At 40.2% G+C, this 17,143-nt stretch overlaps 1 protein-coding gene across 14 annotated transcripts in view; it reads left to right on the top strand.

Moving 5' to 3' along the window:
- CAMK2D (calcium/calmodulin dependent protein kinase II delta) overlaps positions 1 to 17,143 on the top strand; it is a 145,493-nt gene that overhangs the window by 107,376 nt on the left and 20,974 nt on the right. For 6 of the 14 annotated variants that reach the window (XM_082236991.1, XM_082236990.1, XM_082236995.1 and 3 more), the window contains 5 exons: positions 1,682 to 1,719; positions 3,137 to 3,169; positions 9,147 to 9,206; positions 10,899 to 10,940; positions 14,766 to 14,814. In XM_082236991.1, coding sequence (XP_082093117.1) covers positions 1,682 to 1,719; positions 3,137 to 3,169; positions 9,147 to 9,206; positions 10,899 to 10,940; positions 14,766 to 14,814 — 222 coding nt within the window. The remainder of the gene's footprint in view (positions 1 to 1,681; positions 1,720 to 3,136; positions 3,170 to 9,146; positions 9,207 to 10,898; positions 10,941 to 14,765; positions 14,815 to 17,143) is intronic. The other 8 variants (XM_082236993.1, XM_082236992.1, XM_082236986.1 and 5 more) reach the window with 5 other exon arrangements.

Here is a 17,143-nt window from a genome sequence, read left to right as displayed (position 1 = left end):
AGTACGCTTTACAGGCAAATTGCTGGAAACAAATCAATGCACCAAATTTTCCCTTTTTCTTTTAACTACACAATGGCCCCAGGTATGACACATGATATTAGTCCATCCTTGGAACCTGATGTTTTTCCTCAGATGCTCAGTACTGCAACTTGGATGCATTTTTCTTGGGCTTTTCCCAGTATTCTATCAAATATATTTATCCGTAGCATTGTTCTTATAAACCAATCTGTAATTAGTAAAGATTGGTTGGACCTAGGTGTTATGAGACAAATAGTTCAGTTGGTAGAGCATGAGAAACTTAATTTCATGGTTGTGGGTTCAAACCCCACATTGGGCAAAAGATTCCTGCATTGCAGGGGGTTGGATTAAATTACCCTCGTGGTCCCTTCCAACTCTACAATTCTATGAACTAAAAATGTATCAGTCCTTTTTTTGTAACAAAGCATCTCAAAATAGTAGTAAATGGTCCACTTGTTTGCAGCACCTAGGCTTTAAGACTCACTGCACCTGTAACATGAGAATCTGCTGGTCTTCCAGATACCTTTCACAGGTAGATGTTTCAGTGCATGTGTTTTAAACTGCTGAATGGCAGTGACAGACTGTTATTTCTCCTTCACCTCTATGCCAAAAAAAATTCTTGGGATATAACGGTTTTGTCTTCCAGAGAAGTTGTTACCTGTTCCAGGTCTGCATGAACGCACAGAAATAATCTAGAGATCTAATAGCCAATATTACCTCCGTGTGGAGGTTTTAATGCTCTACACTCAGCAGTAAAAATATTACTGGTATTATAGGCATCTATACTTAACAGTTTGAAAGCACGTCAAAGTGCAGGTAGATAAATAGGTACCGCTCTGGCGGGAAGGTAAATGGCATTTCCATGCGCTGCTCTGGTTCACCAGAGGCGGCTTAGTCATGCTGGCCACATGACCTGGAAAAACTGTCTGTGGACAAACATTGGCTCCCTCGGCCACTAAAGTGAGATGAGCGCAGCAACCCCAGAGTCGTTTGCGACTGGACTTAACTGTCAGGGGTCCTTTACCTTTTTATACTTAATATGTTGTTGTTGTTTAGTCGTTTAGTCTTGTCCGACTCTTCATGACCCCATGGACCAGAGCACGCCAGGCACTTCTCCTTCCACTGCCTCCTGCAGTTTGGTCAGACTCATGTTTGTAGCTTCGAGAACACTGTCCAACCATCTCGTCCTCTGTTGTCCCCTTCTCCTTGTGCCCTCCATCTTTCCCAACATCAGGGTCTTTTCCAGGGAGTCTTCTCTTCTCATGAGGTGGCCAAAGTATTGGAGCCTCAGCTTCACAATCTGTCCTTCCAGTGAGCACTCAGGGCTGGTTTCCTTCAGAATGGATAGGTTTGATCTTCTTACAGTCCACGGGACTCTCAAGAGTCTCCTCCAGCACCGTAATTCAAAAGCATCAATTCTTCGGCTTCTTTTTGGTCCAGCTCTCACTTCCATACATCACTACTTAATATAGATAACAAGCAAATATTTAAAACAAAGACAACTGCAAGGCAGAATATAAAAATGGTATGGTAAGATGTTTTAAATGTGATGATAAATGCAAAGGGTAGAAGAAAAGAAAATACACCCAGTTTGTTCATTTGTTTTGTTTCATTGATTTCGAATTACATTGGCTGACATTGTTTATTTCCTTTCAATTTATAGCAGCCAAGAGTTTACTGAAGAAACCTGATGGAGTGAAGGTAGGCTACAAATACTGAGGTCATCTAACAATACGTCTCATTTACTTTTCATTACCATGTGACTTTCCAAATTCTCTTTACTTTGGCACCGAAATAACTGGTCCTCTTCCTTTAGGGTTTGCTTTTTAAGAAAAAGAAAATATATATGCTTGAATAAACTTAAGTCACTGCTTTGCAGCTGATCATGGACCAGCCATTTGGGAAGGCAGCCTCCAAGTGTCCTTGGCATTCTATTTGTCAGAAGGTTATACCTAAGGGGTTGGCAGCCCTTGAGCTGGGTTCTGCCAGCCGTAGTTGGTTCGCTTTGGCGGAAGTCAGTGCATAAGTTTACACCGAATAAAGATGTCCGTAAGAAGCAGAACAATCTTGCAGTTTTCCTGTGTGTTTTAGAGTTTCTAAACTTGGGTGACCTCAGAATTTCATAATAGGAGAGAAGCTCTGTAAATTAAAGATTCTGGGTAAATACTTCGCAAAATAGCCAAGGAAGAGCTGGAGGGGTGGGGGGTGGGGAGGGAATATTTCTTCTTCCCAGGAGGACTTGTAAACACAAGATAAAGCAATCCAGCTAATATTAGAAAATGTAACTTCCATTTCTTCTATTTTGCAAGTTTTCATTGAAATATGTATTTGACCTCAGCTTTTATCCTTGCAACTTTTTTCTTGAAGTTTGTTACTTACCTTTAAATATCTAATTCACTGTATATTTCTCTTGGACTCATTACATGTATACCCTTTCATAATTCACTTAAAGGCACCCTAATCACTTAGGTCCAACCTATCTTTTTCAAAACCAGCCATTGGCAACCTATTGCTTCCATGAACCAAGCACAAATTCCAAGATTAAGTGGACCTATTTCAATATATTGCTTGAATCACTGAGGGGAATACAGGGTGTTCGTCTCTACTGCCTTCAATAATTTGGGCACTTTATAAAAGGACATTATCCAAAGTCAACCTGGTCCTTTCCAGTGTTCCTAACTGGGTAATTTCAATAGGGTAACTTACCTAAAATGTGGTCTAATTCAGACAGCTTGTTTCATTCAGTACTAAGGTCTTGTATGTCTGTAACTATCTCTGTCAAAATTGGTCTGTTTAAACAGTAATGCTAAGTATAATTGTCGCCAACACTTTGCTAGTACCACTACACTTATGGGTGTCTTCTTTGCTGTGTGTTCAGGACTCTGTTTTGCGTTTGTGTTTGCAGTCCTATGAAGTGGCGGGTGGAGAGTGTGCACCTTATCAAAGTATTTGTTTTCACAATTTTTCTCATGCAGGAGATCCCACTCCCATCCTGAATACCTGTATATTAGGCTGTTCTTAGAACAAACAAACAATATACTGTTCTCCATGCATTGATACCTCAAATCCAACCAGTCACATTTTCTTCTTTTCCTTTCCCTCTGACTGGTCAAATCAGAAAAGGAAGTCAAGTTCGAGTGTTCAGATGATGGTGAGGATCTTTATCTGCCAGATTTTTCCTCCTGTGAAACGTTCACACTTAAGAGATGAAATTCTTGCATTTAGATCTGTTGACGTAGCAAAAGGAAGCTGCAAGACTTTTAAAATACAGGCTTGTAACTTCTGCATCAGTTCAGTATAACATGACATCCTGAATTAATTGCTATCAGTTCTTCCAGAGCCAAGGTTACAGACGAGGGTGAGAAACCTGTGTCCTTCCAGGTGTTGCTGCACCTCAGTTCCCATCAGCTCTTGCCAGCGTGGCCAGTGGCCAGGGATGATGGAATCTGTAGTCCATCAACATTTGGAGACCACAGATCCTGCACCCATCTCATAGACCGTGCAAATATCAGGGCAAAGTAGATGCAGCAATGGCCAGTGCAACTGTTCTGCTACAATATTATAGTTAATCAAAAAACCTTCTGTATAGTCATTGTGATCTTCTGGTATTAAACGTAGATGGGATTTCTGAAAATGTAAGAACATGATAGGGCTCTCCCTTCAATTATATGTGGAGGTGTTTGTAATATGAAATCTGAGTTATTGCTCAAGCCAGTGCCCAGTTCCTGTGAGTATTGTGCAGTATTTGCAACAAACAATAAAATTTAGTCTCTGCTTTTACCCTTTCTCTTACACCACCTCCTGTATTCCACTGCAGGTACCACATGGTGTGAAAATTTATTCCAACATTTAACTATACATTTCATTCCCCTTAAAAAGAGCAAGTGCTTCTGAAGAACCCCTCCTTTCTAGGACTTGTCGTTCTGCTGATGAATAGTAAAGCTCTGTAGGTAGTTCTTGATGGAGGTGGATGACTACATTCATGGGTATTTTACCTACAGATACACGAGCCAAATAAAAACAGAACAGACTACTACCAAACACTGTGCAATGTCATATGAATTAAGCAAATTTAAAGTTGTCCCTTGATTAGCATAGAGGACAAAGGTAGGTAGGAAGTAGAGCCAAGTTAAGGGCAAATGAAGGTGGCGGCAGCAGGGATGTGGAATACACAGTTAGGTGTATGTCTGGGCTGGTAGCAAGTCCAGTGCAAAGCTTAACAGCCAGTTTGCCAAACATATTACATCGTGTATTATAAGATACTCTTTTGAAACCCACTCAACAGTCCTGTATCTAATGTGCCAGTCACACATTTGTTGACATGAATGTTTAGTTCTGGAAGGGTGGGTAATTGCCTCATGATATCAGGACTAACTTTATATGACTATAGTCAGTGTGGTGTACCTGGGAGACCAGGGTTCAAATCCCCACTTAGCCATGAAGCTTACTGCCTCACAGGTTTGTTGTAAGGATAAAATGGGGAGGGGAAGAACCTTAAGCTCCTTGAAGAAAAGGTGGGATATAAATGTAAACACTGCAGTCCAGCTCAGTATTCAACCCACTGTCTCTGTGCAGGTAGATATCCTCATAGAAGGACGAGGTTGAGTGAGGGGCTCTTCCGTCAAAAACAAGGAAATGGTGAATGGCATATTTTGAATTGTGCCTGGCTCTGCAAAGTGAGCTTCATTTGCAAGAAAATCTTCTTATTCCTGTTTCCAAAGTGTGTCCTTATAGAAACCCTACCCAAACTATACAATCCAAAAGTGGGAGTTCTGTCACCCTCTGACTTCAACAGAAGATGGATTGTGGTCAGCATGCTTGCAAGAAGGGTTTTACCTTTCGACACACAGTTTACGTATCTCTCCATTGTTAATTGCTTATAATTAAGAATATTGCACAGCTGTTTGTAGGCATACATGTTCCTTTCAGTGGTGCCACCAAAGCTTCCTTGAACACAGATAGAGTTGTTTCCAGCAGAAATAAGTGGTAGGTTTCCAAGGAACTTTTCCAAGTATTGTGTAGGGCTGATATGTTACTTCAGCTCAGGAATTAGGAACTCGATTCTTACCACCCTCACTTGTGGCGAGCCAAGCTTGTCACATGAGCTATTTTCCTTTGCCTGAGGGGTTTGAAATCAACTCTGTGAAAAAAGGCACAGGGCTTTGCATGTTCCATCGATCAGTTGATTGACAATGCCAGCAAGCACCATACCTGATGTTATATGTAATATATGTATGGCAAATGGACGTGCCTTGGCCAAAAATTGACTGAGCTCATGTCAAGTGGGGAACCTAATTAGCAAGTAGTCTGCATAATCAATAAAACCTCTGGGTCTGTCCCCTTTTCTGTCTCCAATGGGAGCTTCCCTCCAAAGGCAAGAACAGTTTTGGGGGTGTGTGTGGGGGGGTAATTCTTATCAGGAGAGAAAGAGCTAAACCTGATCTTACTTCCCCCCCTCAATTTATTTACATTTTGAAAGTGCCTGTTAATTGTTCATATGCAATTAATGTTGCATCTGGTTTCATCCTACTGGTAATCTTACACTACTGGTAATACTTCCCATCATTACAGTAAATAAATACTTCCATGGATCTCTCAACACATTTTGTGAGGGGGCTGGAATACAACTTCAAATTGTATATCTGCACTTGTAATATACAAGTGAATGTCTCCACCCTTTTTCGATCGGAAGGATGTTCTTCCAGAGATGAAAGTTGCTTGAGTGATACTTTATATTTGATTCTTGCTCAGGATACCCATATTGACCCCTTTTGTTTGTGATCATTTTGCTTTTCTTCTATTTTTAGAATGATACTTTTGTGAGGGCCAAATTATATTTCAGTTACGTTTTTGCTTTTATTTATTTATTGCTTGTGAGAGCAAGCAATCCAAACCCATGGTTTTGCACCATACATAAGGGGACCCTGGGAGCCCAGTGCTTAGCTCAGGCCTATTCTAGCAAATGCACATAGTGCTAAACTGTAGTTCAGCAAGCATCATATGCAAACCAGCCTATTTTCTTATGGTACACAGAGGAAGGCATAAATAGTGCCTTTTCTTTTCTTTCTTTTTTTGCACGTGCTATCTTCGTAATTCCAAATCTAATGTAGTGTTTAATTGAAGTGTTTAATTAAACACATTGTGAGGAGAGATCCTGAATACATACCACACTTTAAATATATAGTACGGATTTCTATATTTCATTTACCTTCAGAGGCACCCTGTGGGCACAACACTGGGTGTTCAAAATAACTTTGTTAGTATGTATTGCATACAGCGCTACTGGTTCTAGAAGAACAAGTAAACAAAGCAACTTAATTGAAATTTGGCTAATAATGTAGTCTGGCACCTCAGAGCTTATTTAAAATTCTACCACTCTAGGGAAAAACAAACCACCATTGTTGTGCTGCACAACACCATGTGCTTTGATTGCTGTTATTGTAAATCCTATTGAATGCATTGTTAAGTCCCCCATTTTACGTATCTGAATCCTTTTCTGTTCTCTTACTGAAGGCAGACAGAAGCCCAGTTCATACATCATGGTAAGCCATAGTTAATGGTTTACCATGAATGCACAGAACACTGTGCCCTTCACTCCTGCCCTCTAACTAGCAGGAACAACAAACCACTATCTCTGGCTTAACATTATACCTGTGGTATGCTTCACTCCAAACGATGATTGGTAAGCCAAGAAGAAACTTTGGCTTAACAAAAGGTTTTATGGTGCGAAGCAAACCACAATCCTCAGTTTAAACATAACACGAAGCCAGTGATGATGCTTTGTTCCTCTTTCTAGGCGTTTTCTGCACACTCATGGTAAACGATCAACAAAGGCTTGTGTAGCACCCAAGTATCCTCCACTGTGTTACTTTGTTGAACAGGGATCTGTGCATGCACTGATGTTATTTCATTTATCTTAAGAACTCTCAAGGCATATCATTCATAATCCCATTTTGCAGGTAAGGCCAAAGGTAGTTTATTCAACACTGTGAATTCCATGGTTTACACCTTTTTTTTTTACAATCTGGAGTAGAATTTTAATGATGTGAATCTCTTAAGTCATGTATTAAAATAGCTACAACCATTCATAAATATAATTACTGCTAATCAGGCCCTCAGCATTTTTAGCATAAGAATAAGAATAATATGGTGGTGGTGGTGGTGATTATTATTACTAAAAATATTTTTTGTAACCCCACCCATCTGAGTGGCTTGCCCCAGCCACTTTGGGTGACTTCCAACACAATATACAAAAACACAACAACACCATACATTAAAAGCTTCCCAATACAGGGCTGCCTTCAGATATCTACAGAAGGTTGTATAATTATTTATCTCTTGGACATCTGACAGGAGGGCGTTCGACAGGTCAGGCACCATTACTGAGAAAGTCCTCTGCCTGGTTCCCTGTAACTTCACTTCTCACAATGAGGGAACTCATTGGAGCTGCACCTCAGTGTCTGGGCTGAACAATGGAGACAGAGACACTCCTTTGGGTATACAGGGCCAAAGCTGTTTAGGGCTTTAAAGATCAGCAGCCAACACTTTGGGGAATTGTGATTGGAAACGTACTGGAAGCCAATGTAGTTCTTTTAGGACTGGTGTTATATGGTCCTATAATAAGAAAAATACACCTTCAATGCCATGGGTTTACAAAATGTACTCCTACCATTGCTTTTTATTTTAAAGCATGACAACCGATACTTTTTGTACTGCCTGAGTAGGTTAAAAGTGGACATCCCATGTAACAACATAAAATATTTGTTCTGTTTATAAATAAACATTACATTGAGTTTTACAAATGGTCAGCTAAGATTTATGTGTTTCCATTCTTGCTTTTCTTTCACATGTAACATTTTACCTTCTCCGTTCTTTGTGTTAGTGGAGCATTAAATATTCTGTATTACTGATCAGCTAAACTTTCTATCTTATTTATATGCAGCTCTGCAGTTTGCTCCTCTTACAGCTGGGGCTGGTAAAACCAAAGGGCAGTTTTCCACCAGAAGATATGTGACAGCTCCTTCTGCCAGTTTTAGTTATAATTAAATTTTACTGAATCTAACTTTTAAATATTCAGTTTACTTCCGTTATGAATAAAATACTTGATATACAAGTGTGGATCAGCATTTTAAATGCATCTAAGAACTGAAATAGTTTTGGGGGTTTATTCTAGAGAACAATGTAATTAGCTTTTCTGTTGTGTTTAAGGCTATGTCATTCTTGCCTGGTTTAAAACTACTCATGATAATAGAGAGAAAAACAAATTAGTTTTCTTCTTGCAAAGGGGTCTTCCATGCTCTTATCATGCACTCTGTGTATATCACTTTAGCACACACTTCCTGAAATACAAAATCATGCCTTTTTAATACATTCTGCCGAAAAACATAGCTGACATCTCTTCCTGCATTGACTTGAAATGATCAATGGTAAAGAGACTCTGTAAGCTACAATATTTAAATTATGTTGAATATACATTTTGTTTTCTGGTTCATTCCATTGAATCCCAGTTGTGTCCAGAGAACCACCTTGCAGCATGCTGTAACACATTCAGACCTAACTTAGCGCAATAAGAGTGTTTTTGAAACAGTAAAGCTAATAACCTTTAAACATTTTATGTCCTGCCTAAATATATAGACTTCTGGAGACAACACGTATGACAAAATAAAATGTGTATATGACTTTAATATATGGGCCTCTAGCTTAGTTGACTCCCAAGCTAAACTCAGACCTGGTGCAGTTTATTGAATAGCATCACATCCAAAGAAGGGAGGTGGTGAATAGGTCGTTGGAAATGTAGGCCTATTCTCTCTCATTTCCTGCATTAATTGCATATTGCTTGGTTTGAGCTTTTTAAAAAAACCTTAGTAACATAGCTGAAACCATACATGTCTATACAGCACCTCCAGGGGCATTTATTTGTGAACGGCACTGGGAGAAGCTGCTATAGTATCTACTCAAATCTGTTGTCATTGTTGCCTTTGATTTTTTTTATAAATTCATACCTCCGTCAGTCTTTATCTCCATATCTATATCTGTGTATAAGTAGTCTATATAGGGAGATATAGATATGATTATCTGCTGTGAGAGGTCTAAGGCTTGTTTGTTTCTATTTTTCTGCATACCTACAGATAAACAACAAAACCAACGTGGTAACCAGCCCCAAAGAAAATATTCCTACCCCAACGCTGGTATACCTGGCTTTTTCCTTTTAACTTGCTTTTGAGTTCTGTTTCTGAGTTTTCTGTCACTTTTCCCTCCTCTCTTCCCTCTTCCTTGCTCCTTGTTTGCTTTCTAAAATTTTGGTGCTGTTTTTTTCCCCTCTTGGGAACTTGGGATTGCACTTTTTTATATATGCATATTATTTATGTGTGTGTATAAAGAGGCAGTTGATTGTGAAACAGTGTGTTTCTAATTAGCCAATGTGACATGGAAAATGGATGTGGTTGTGCAGTAGCATTGGTAGCCGTAGTTGAATTTCATTGCATGCTGTGTCAGAAAGTGAATAGAATGTGCTTTTGTGTTGCCCTTAGCTCTTCATCTGATGAGTGTTCCAATATTTATAAATGAGGCTTAAACAAACTTTCTTCCTACTTTTCTCTCTCTAATACAACGTGAGTGTCAAAATCAAGGAGAGCTAACAAGATTATTGCTAGGCAACAACCAAGTAGACCTTATTCAGCTTCTCATTCTTTACTTTTTTGAAAAAACAAAAAAACACAGCAGGGCTTTGCAAGACTTCACTTACTGGAATCAAGAGGCATCTATTTCTAAACCTGGTTATATACCACAGCTAATATAGGCATCCCCAAACTCAGACCTCCAGATGTTTTGGGACTACAACTCCCATCATCCCTAGCTAACAGAACCAGTGGTCAGGGATGATGGGAACTGTAGTCCTAAAACATCTGGAGGGCCGAGTTTGGGGGTGGCTGCTTTAATACATAGGAGTCATTACTCCATAATAGGCTTTGTCGTGTATGTGTAGCTCATGAGTCATAACCTTGCTTAGGTTACTTATTCTGATTTCTATAGGCTATGCAGCAAAGCCTCAAAATTAAAAACCTTTCCATTAACAATTAGCATATTGTCAGTGGCATCCAACCTACCATGTTTTGGTAAACCCTTTTGAAGAAAGGTCTTTCCAGTTTTAAAGTACTGGCACCTGTGGTTTTCTGCATGACAGCAGTCCCATTGAATATTCCCCATGGACATTCCCACTACTAAGTATTCTGAAAAGTATTGGCTTTATAGAGTCTTCTACCAGGAATTGCCCAAATGTGTGCCTGTGTGTCACCAACCCTAGAGGTACTCCTGCAGATGGCTGGAGGGATATTAGACTCTGAGATGACAGCATTTCCTACCATGAGTGTTAATCTCTGTGAAATGAAAGGATCTGAAGGTAGCAATACTCTTTTGTGCTTAGGGTTTTCTATATCTTTTCCTGAACCTACACATCCCATTTTGGCCCTTCTTTAACCTTTATAGGCTGCATCGTCGTTCTTTAGTAAATTGACCTAGTTTACCATGCTAGTTGCCTTATTGCCCAGTGGAAACTGTGAGCTAATTTTTGGAGGTGGAAGGTTAAAAAACTGGCCAGCAGTTTGATTTGGAAGTCCTTGTGAGAATTGGTGCCTCTTTAGATCTCCTTCAAAGCCCTGCACATGTGTTAAATCATGAATAAGGTCTTTGCATGCTGCTACAGTAGATACGGTGGCCTTCCTTGCTGGCTTGCCAGTTTCATCCTCTGACAGTAGCTAACTTTGCCTTAGCTCTTGTCAGTGCTTAGCCCTTGTCATCTGGCTCTTCTCGTTCTCCTTCTCATGCGCGAGAAATCTATTTACCGAGAACTGTTTTCTCTCTCTTATTTTGTTCTCACTCAGGAGCCCCAAACTACCGTAATCCACAACCCAGATGGAAATAAGGTATTCAGAAAGAACCAATACTGTCCTGCACTTTTCAGATTCCACATTCCATTCAGCCCCCCTGCCAAAAGAAAGCACACCCCACAGTGTGTGCATTATGCGGGCTTTAGCTAGGAAATTAGCTACCTGGTATTCAGTCGTCTAGTGAAGCCTGCAGAGAATTGCTTCTCTTGTAACGGAATCCTGCAGAGAGCCCTTTTCTGCACTATTTCTAAGTTTCCTCACCTGTGCCAGAGGTGCTCTGGTAGGAGCTGTTCCACACTTTTGGTGTACATCTCTAGCTTCTAACCTGGAACTTAATGTTCTTGCAGAGAAAAAGAAGTTCCTCCTCAGATGCAGAGTGTGGTTCAGGCTTTCCATATGCAACACTTTACTGAAGTTCAAGAAAGGCACATTTGGAGATTTGTCCCATCTGTTTTTGAGCATGTTCATTCATTGTTACATAACCTTTTATTTTGGGAGGGGGCGTGTCGGGGTGCTTGTTGCAAATTTTATGATGAGTAATGGGCAGCACACAAACCATACACGTAAAGATGATAAATGCCCATGCACTCTTCACTGTGCTATCTTCCATACATTCTTCTGCTTCAGACTTTCTTACCTGATGCTCTCTAGATGCTGTGGACTGCAACTCTCATCCCAGCCAGAGTGACCGATGATCAGGGACTGGAAGTTGTCATCCAAAACCTATGGAGGGCATCAGGTTGAGGAAGGTTGATCTATAAACAGGTTCAAGTTCCCCACCTCCCCCCAAATAATAAGCATCTCCTGTACATGAATAATAGTTCCAAGGATGAGGCTACTATTGGCCAGGAAAGTAATAGTTGTAAGTTGTGTCCAACTCGGATTTCACCTTCTTGGGGTGTCCTTGGAACCAAGTTTTTCTGTCTAGCTGAGGGGGAAACATTGGGGCCAGGCCAAAAGCAAAAACTTTAAGACTGCAAGGAAACCAGTAGAAGGGGAAAGGGAACTTACTAGCCAGTGGACCTGAAGCTCTCCCCCCGCCCCCAGCTCTGTGCAATGCTCTTCTTCACTGAACTTCAGACGTTGTTCAGAACATCATCCAGATGCTCACATCTGGGCTGGCAAGGATGTTCTCTGGATTCCATGAGTATTATTTTATTGCATTTTTGGTTGGTTGTTTTTTTAATGTCTGCTGTTTATGATGGCTGTGTTTGTTGGATTAGATTGCATATCAATTCCCCCCCCCTTTCCTTGCATGGACATAAAAATGGGCTAAGCAACTGTTGAGCCATGGCTGGTGTGGTAGTGCTAGAACCCTGGAATTAGCAGCTTTCCTTTGCGGGAGAAAAGGAACCCATTTTCTATCCTTTTGTCACTGTTGGAGAGTTAAATTTGAAGAAAAAAAAGTGTTTGCCCACCAAATTTCTGGCGTAGCTCTCAGTGGTGGACATGTTGCCTATCCCTGGACTAGGTAATCCTGTAATTGGTACCCCATAATTAACTAATCAAAGAAAATGTCACGGTATGCTTGGACATCACTATTCTTTTCTGATTTATTTCATATAACAACTGACAGCTACCCTGTTTTGTGTTTGTGGATAGTACTTGTAGTTCACACTACGGGCCTTTCTCAAGCATGTATCCCAATTTATCGTATTTATATCTCCAGTTCATTTGCATATTTATTTTACAGTCTCTGGTATATATATATTATATATAAGGCAGATTGTGACGTTTGTTTTGCTACCACCTGCTCATGAACCACATTTTGTTGTTCATATTGTGTTGAAATATGCAGTTTACAGCCTATATTCGCTAACACTTGAATTTTCAGTTTTCACTTGAATTAAAAAACAAAACAAAACAAATGGGACAAAATGATCCATAGCTCTTTGGCATGACTACATCTACTTGTTCTGTACCATCATGGAAAATTGATAAAACTGTTTTCCCTTTCTGGGATGTGGAAACGCCCCAAACTAAAATGAACTTCATCACGGAGGTGGAAATCACTTGTAGGGGAAATCGCTGTTGAAACGTATCGTATATTGGGCGGGGGGGAGGTGTGTGTGGAGCCTTTTTAGCATGATGGGAGGAATGAACATGTCCATGGAGTTGACTTGTGAGGTGGTGCATGGAATTTCGTGTGGTTGTTTGCAGATTATGTAAACATTTTTAAGATTGTGTTAACATAACCTATAAAGCATGATACATCTGTGTTCATGCCTCTTGACTCTTGAGCATTCTTGACAGCAGACAGAGCATGACGGTTTATTTTGAGTGGTTGGACAGATGTTGGGGTGGCGTGACGCTCGCTGATCTATTCGTTTGTGTGCATACATACATCATGTCTTTTAACCATCAACATTGCATTAAGCATTGGATTATTTTAAGAACATATAAAAGAACACTGTCAAGGTCTTTTGGGATTCATGTCTCCCAGGGTTTGGGTTTTTTTTATACCAAGCCATAGAACAAATGTCTGAAACCAGACTTTCAAATAAAGCTCACAGAAATTACTGGCCCGTAAAATTGTGCAGTATACTTGCCCACTCACGACAGTTTTAATCATTTGTGTTGTGAGTAGAAATAAGAAACAGTTTTCTTGTCAACATGAAGGTGAGTCTTACTTGTCTCAGGTGACCAGCCAAATTTACAAACCTGTGCTTGATTCACTTTCAGCATGCTCCTAATTCCATGAAGGAAGAGATTTGTCTCACGTTTTATATTGACTGCTTGTTTTGCTCTTTTCCTTGTATAAACTTGTTTTAAAGACAAAAATTTTTGTCATCTTTGACAGTGTCCTTTTAAGTGTGTAGACTTATTATTATTATTATTAATGCATAAAACTCTGACAGCCATCTGAGATGCTTGTCTTTTTGACAATATGGTGAGTTTAAAAAACAGCGGCCTGAGGAACAAATAATTGTAAAGCAGTAGGGAATAATATATCTGTCAAAACAAAGCAAAAAAACATAGAAATATGAAATCAGACCACTTCTGTCTTTAAGCTTCCTTAATAACTTGCTTTCATCTTGAACAAATGTCTTTAAAAAACAAAACAGTGGCTGGGATCCAAAGAGCGACATTTATTTTTAATTTATTACATTTCTATACTCTCCCCCCCCCCCCAATATTCCAAAGGCACTGACCAGACCCCAACCTGATTAGCTTCAGCAAGGTGGCCCCTATAACTATTGTGATGCTGTTGGGGAATGCCAAGTGAGGCCTTCATTTTTGTTTGGTGTTTTGCTTTGAATAGGAGACTGCCACATTCATGCCTTTGGTTGCCTTTGAAACTCTCATCTGTTTCAAAAGTACTTTGTCATCAACAGAGTGGGGAAAAGGTGCTGCCACTGTTTGAGAAACAGAACCTTGAAACCCCTTAAATACCTGGACCTTCTGGTTCCATAGTTCTTTGGATCCTGGCAATATTAATGTGAAACCACAGATTGGATTTATATGTCTTACACAGAACGACATTCCTGCACTTCTTGTTTGTAAAATGGCTGGTTCTGATGGTCAGCTTAATGTAATTCACCATCCTCTGTCTAAAAAGGATCAAAGGGTTTTAAGAAAACCAGTCAGCCCATTTTTCATGGTTCTTCCCTTACAGTCCTGTGAAGTTCAAAACAAGAAACTCGTTGTCTTTAAGCGTTCCTTTCCAATCCAAGTGGATTGCGACCGCTTCAATTTGGCTTTAAGGGTAAAAGCCCATCACCCTCTGTGTTTATTTGTTTGAGTCTCGCAGTCATGTGGTCTGCTTCTGGGCTTTGCATGAGATGTTTGATGACATTGTAAATATAAATAAGTATTGGAGTAGTAGATCAGTCAGTTGATTTTTCTTATACTTCTCAACAGGAATCCACAGAGAGCTCCAACACAACCATTGAAGATGAAGATGTGAAAGGTATTTAGCTGTACTTGTCTGGTGCATTTCTATAATTTCTTTATAATATCAAGAAAATGTGATCTTACTATTGTACTAGTTGCCAGTGTCAGCACGACCGTACTCTGCTCAAGGCGTAGAAGGCTGGACGTCAAATATTGCATGTGCTTAATGACACAAACAGGGGGACCAGGCTGAAAGTTGCAGAGAGAATTAATTTTATTACTTGTTTATTGCATTTATATCCCACCTTTCCTGCAGTGGACTCAAGGCAATATGCATGGTTCTTCCTTTCACCCTCACTCCAACCCTGTGAGGTAGGTTAGACTGGGAGACAGTGGAGGAACAAATTTCACCGCAGTGACTTTTATAGTTGAGTGGGGATTTGAACCTGGGTTTCCTTCGTCCTACTTCTAACCACTGCACCACACTGCCTACCCATATACTCTGTGCTGTAGCTGTAGTCACTTTTGCTGCTGCTAACCTTACCACTATCTGCTGGCCCTCAATTCACCCACTCTGTGGTATGGATTCCTGCAGAAATGAGGATAGGACTACATTAAAGCAAAACAACAACAACAACAACAACTCACAACAACACCCTCACCATTAGGCTCCTTTTTTGTATCTTCAACAATATGTCCTGTTCTACATTTGCAGCTTCACGTGCTCATTTACCACAGTTCCACCACAGAGCTTCATATGGAAATTAAGGCTCTGGCCTGGTTCAAATGGTGATGCTCCTTTGGTGTGGGTTGGGGGCAGGCATAAGCTTTTTGTCATCTTTCCTCACCCTCCCACCTATCCTGCCCTTAAGGCCACATGGATGCACTGGCGGGTGAATGTAGGGGCGGGAGGAGTGGTCCGCCTCAGGTGCCCTCGGGGGGGGTTGCCATTGCGGCCGCCCCGGGACGCTCAGCGCTTCATGCACCCCCGGGCCGCTCGCCGCTCGTCGTGCACGCCCCCAGAATTATGCTGCTCCCGGTGCCAGAGCACATAGCTCTGCCACTGCATGGATATCATATTTAAGTAGATTAAATTGAGTGTTAATAGGTCTGAACAGCATAAGAAATACTATAGATAAAATATGGGTCCACAAACATGGGCAAAGATTAAATGGAGAGTGAAATTGGCGAAATGGAAAACGTTGAAGAACTGTAAATTAATGTTGTATTTATCATTAAATAATGGATTTTTTTTCACACTTCTGTTTCAAACATGTTTCTTCACTACTGTTTGTTCTAAGCAGCATTTTTATAAACAGTCTGTTCAGATGCCAGTATTTTTGTTTCCTGGCCAGATTTATGTTTTTATTTTACATTTTCCTCTTTTCTCCTATTACTATAACATACTCTCATATTTCCTTAGGCCATCTTTCCCAAACTAGTGCCCTCCAGATATTTTGTACTACAACTCCCATCACTTTGCTTGCTAGGGGTGATGGGATTTGTAGTCCAAAGCCTCTGAAGAGTGACAGCTTGGGGGAGACTGTTATGAGGGTGTGATCTGTTTTCTTAGTCAGAGATGCATGCATAAGGTTCCTAGCTAATCTCCCATGAGAGGATGGTAGCCACTTTGATTGCCATTATTTCTCTGTGTGATTTCCCCCTGAAAAAGTGCTTTTTTTCAAGGCCACAATCAATGTGCAAAATGCACCTTGGTGGGTTCCATGGCTGCAAAAAAAAAAAAAAAGGTTTTTTGCGGGGGGCCTCATGTGAAATCAGGGCAATCAAAATGGCTGCCATGCTCTTACAATAAAAAATGGGACTGTGGTGTCTTGGACCTTGACTTCAAAGTGTTGGAGGGTATGGCAAGGCATGAAAGGCCATCCTTCCCATTATCCATTTCCAGAGTCTCCAAGGTTGTTTTGCGCGGGGTGGGGTGGGGGATATTTTAAAAGTATCCAGAGAAAAGAATAATCATGAAGCTGAAGGTCACAGATAGTTTGAGCTTCAGCGGAAGATTGTTCATGGAGCACTGGTTTGACCGTCAGTAAATGGGCAGATTTAATTGTAAATAATAGGTATTTTTACACATCCTTGCTAAAGCTTTTTGGGAAACTATGTAACATTGTAAAGTTAAAAGATACTGGAAGTATAAGAAATGAAATTAAAAAGCATTGTTTTATAATGTGAAATTAGTTTCTTTGGGTACTATAACCCAAATGGTTTTGTTTTGCAAAGGGCTTGTTTCCCTCCCAGTTAATGGTGCTTGTATCTTTCATAAGGCTTTTAAACTTGTTACAGTAATAATCTGATGCAATGGAATTAACAATTATGTGCAGGGAATAAATTTATTAGAGAAGAAAAAGTAAGGTATTGTTTTGTGGACACTGCAGATTTAAAGATGA

Source organism: Podarcis vaucheri (genome assembly GCF_965113315.1).
Source record: "Podarcis vaucheri genome assembly, chromosome: 9".
Classification (NCBI taxonomy): domain Eukaryota; kingdom Metazoa; phylum Chordata; class Lepidosauria; order Squamata; family Lacertidae; genus Podarcis; species Podarcis vaucheri.
Note: the sequence above shows the minus strand (reverse complement) of the source record. Positions and strands in the feature narration are given on the sequence as shown.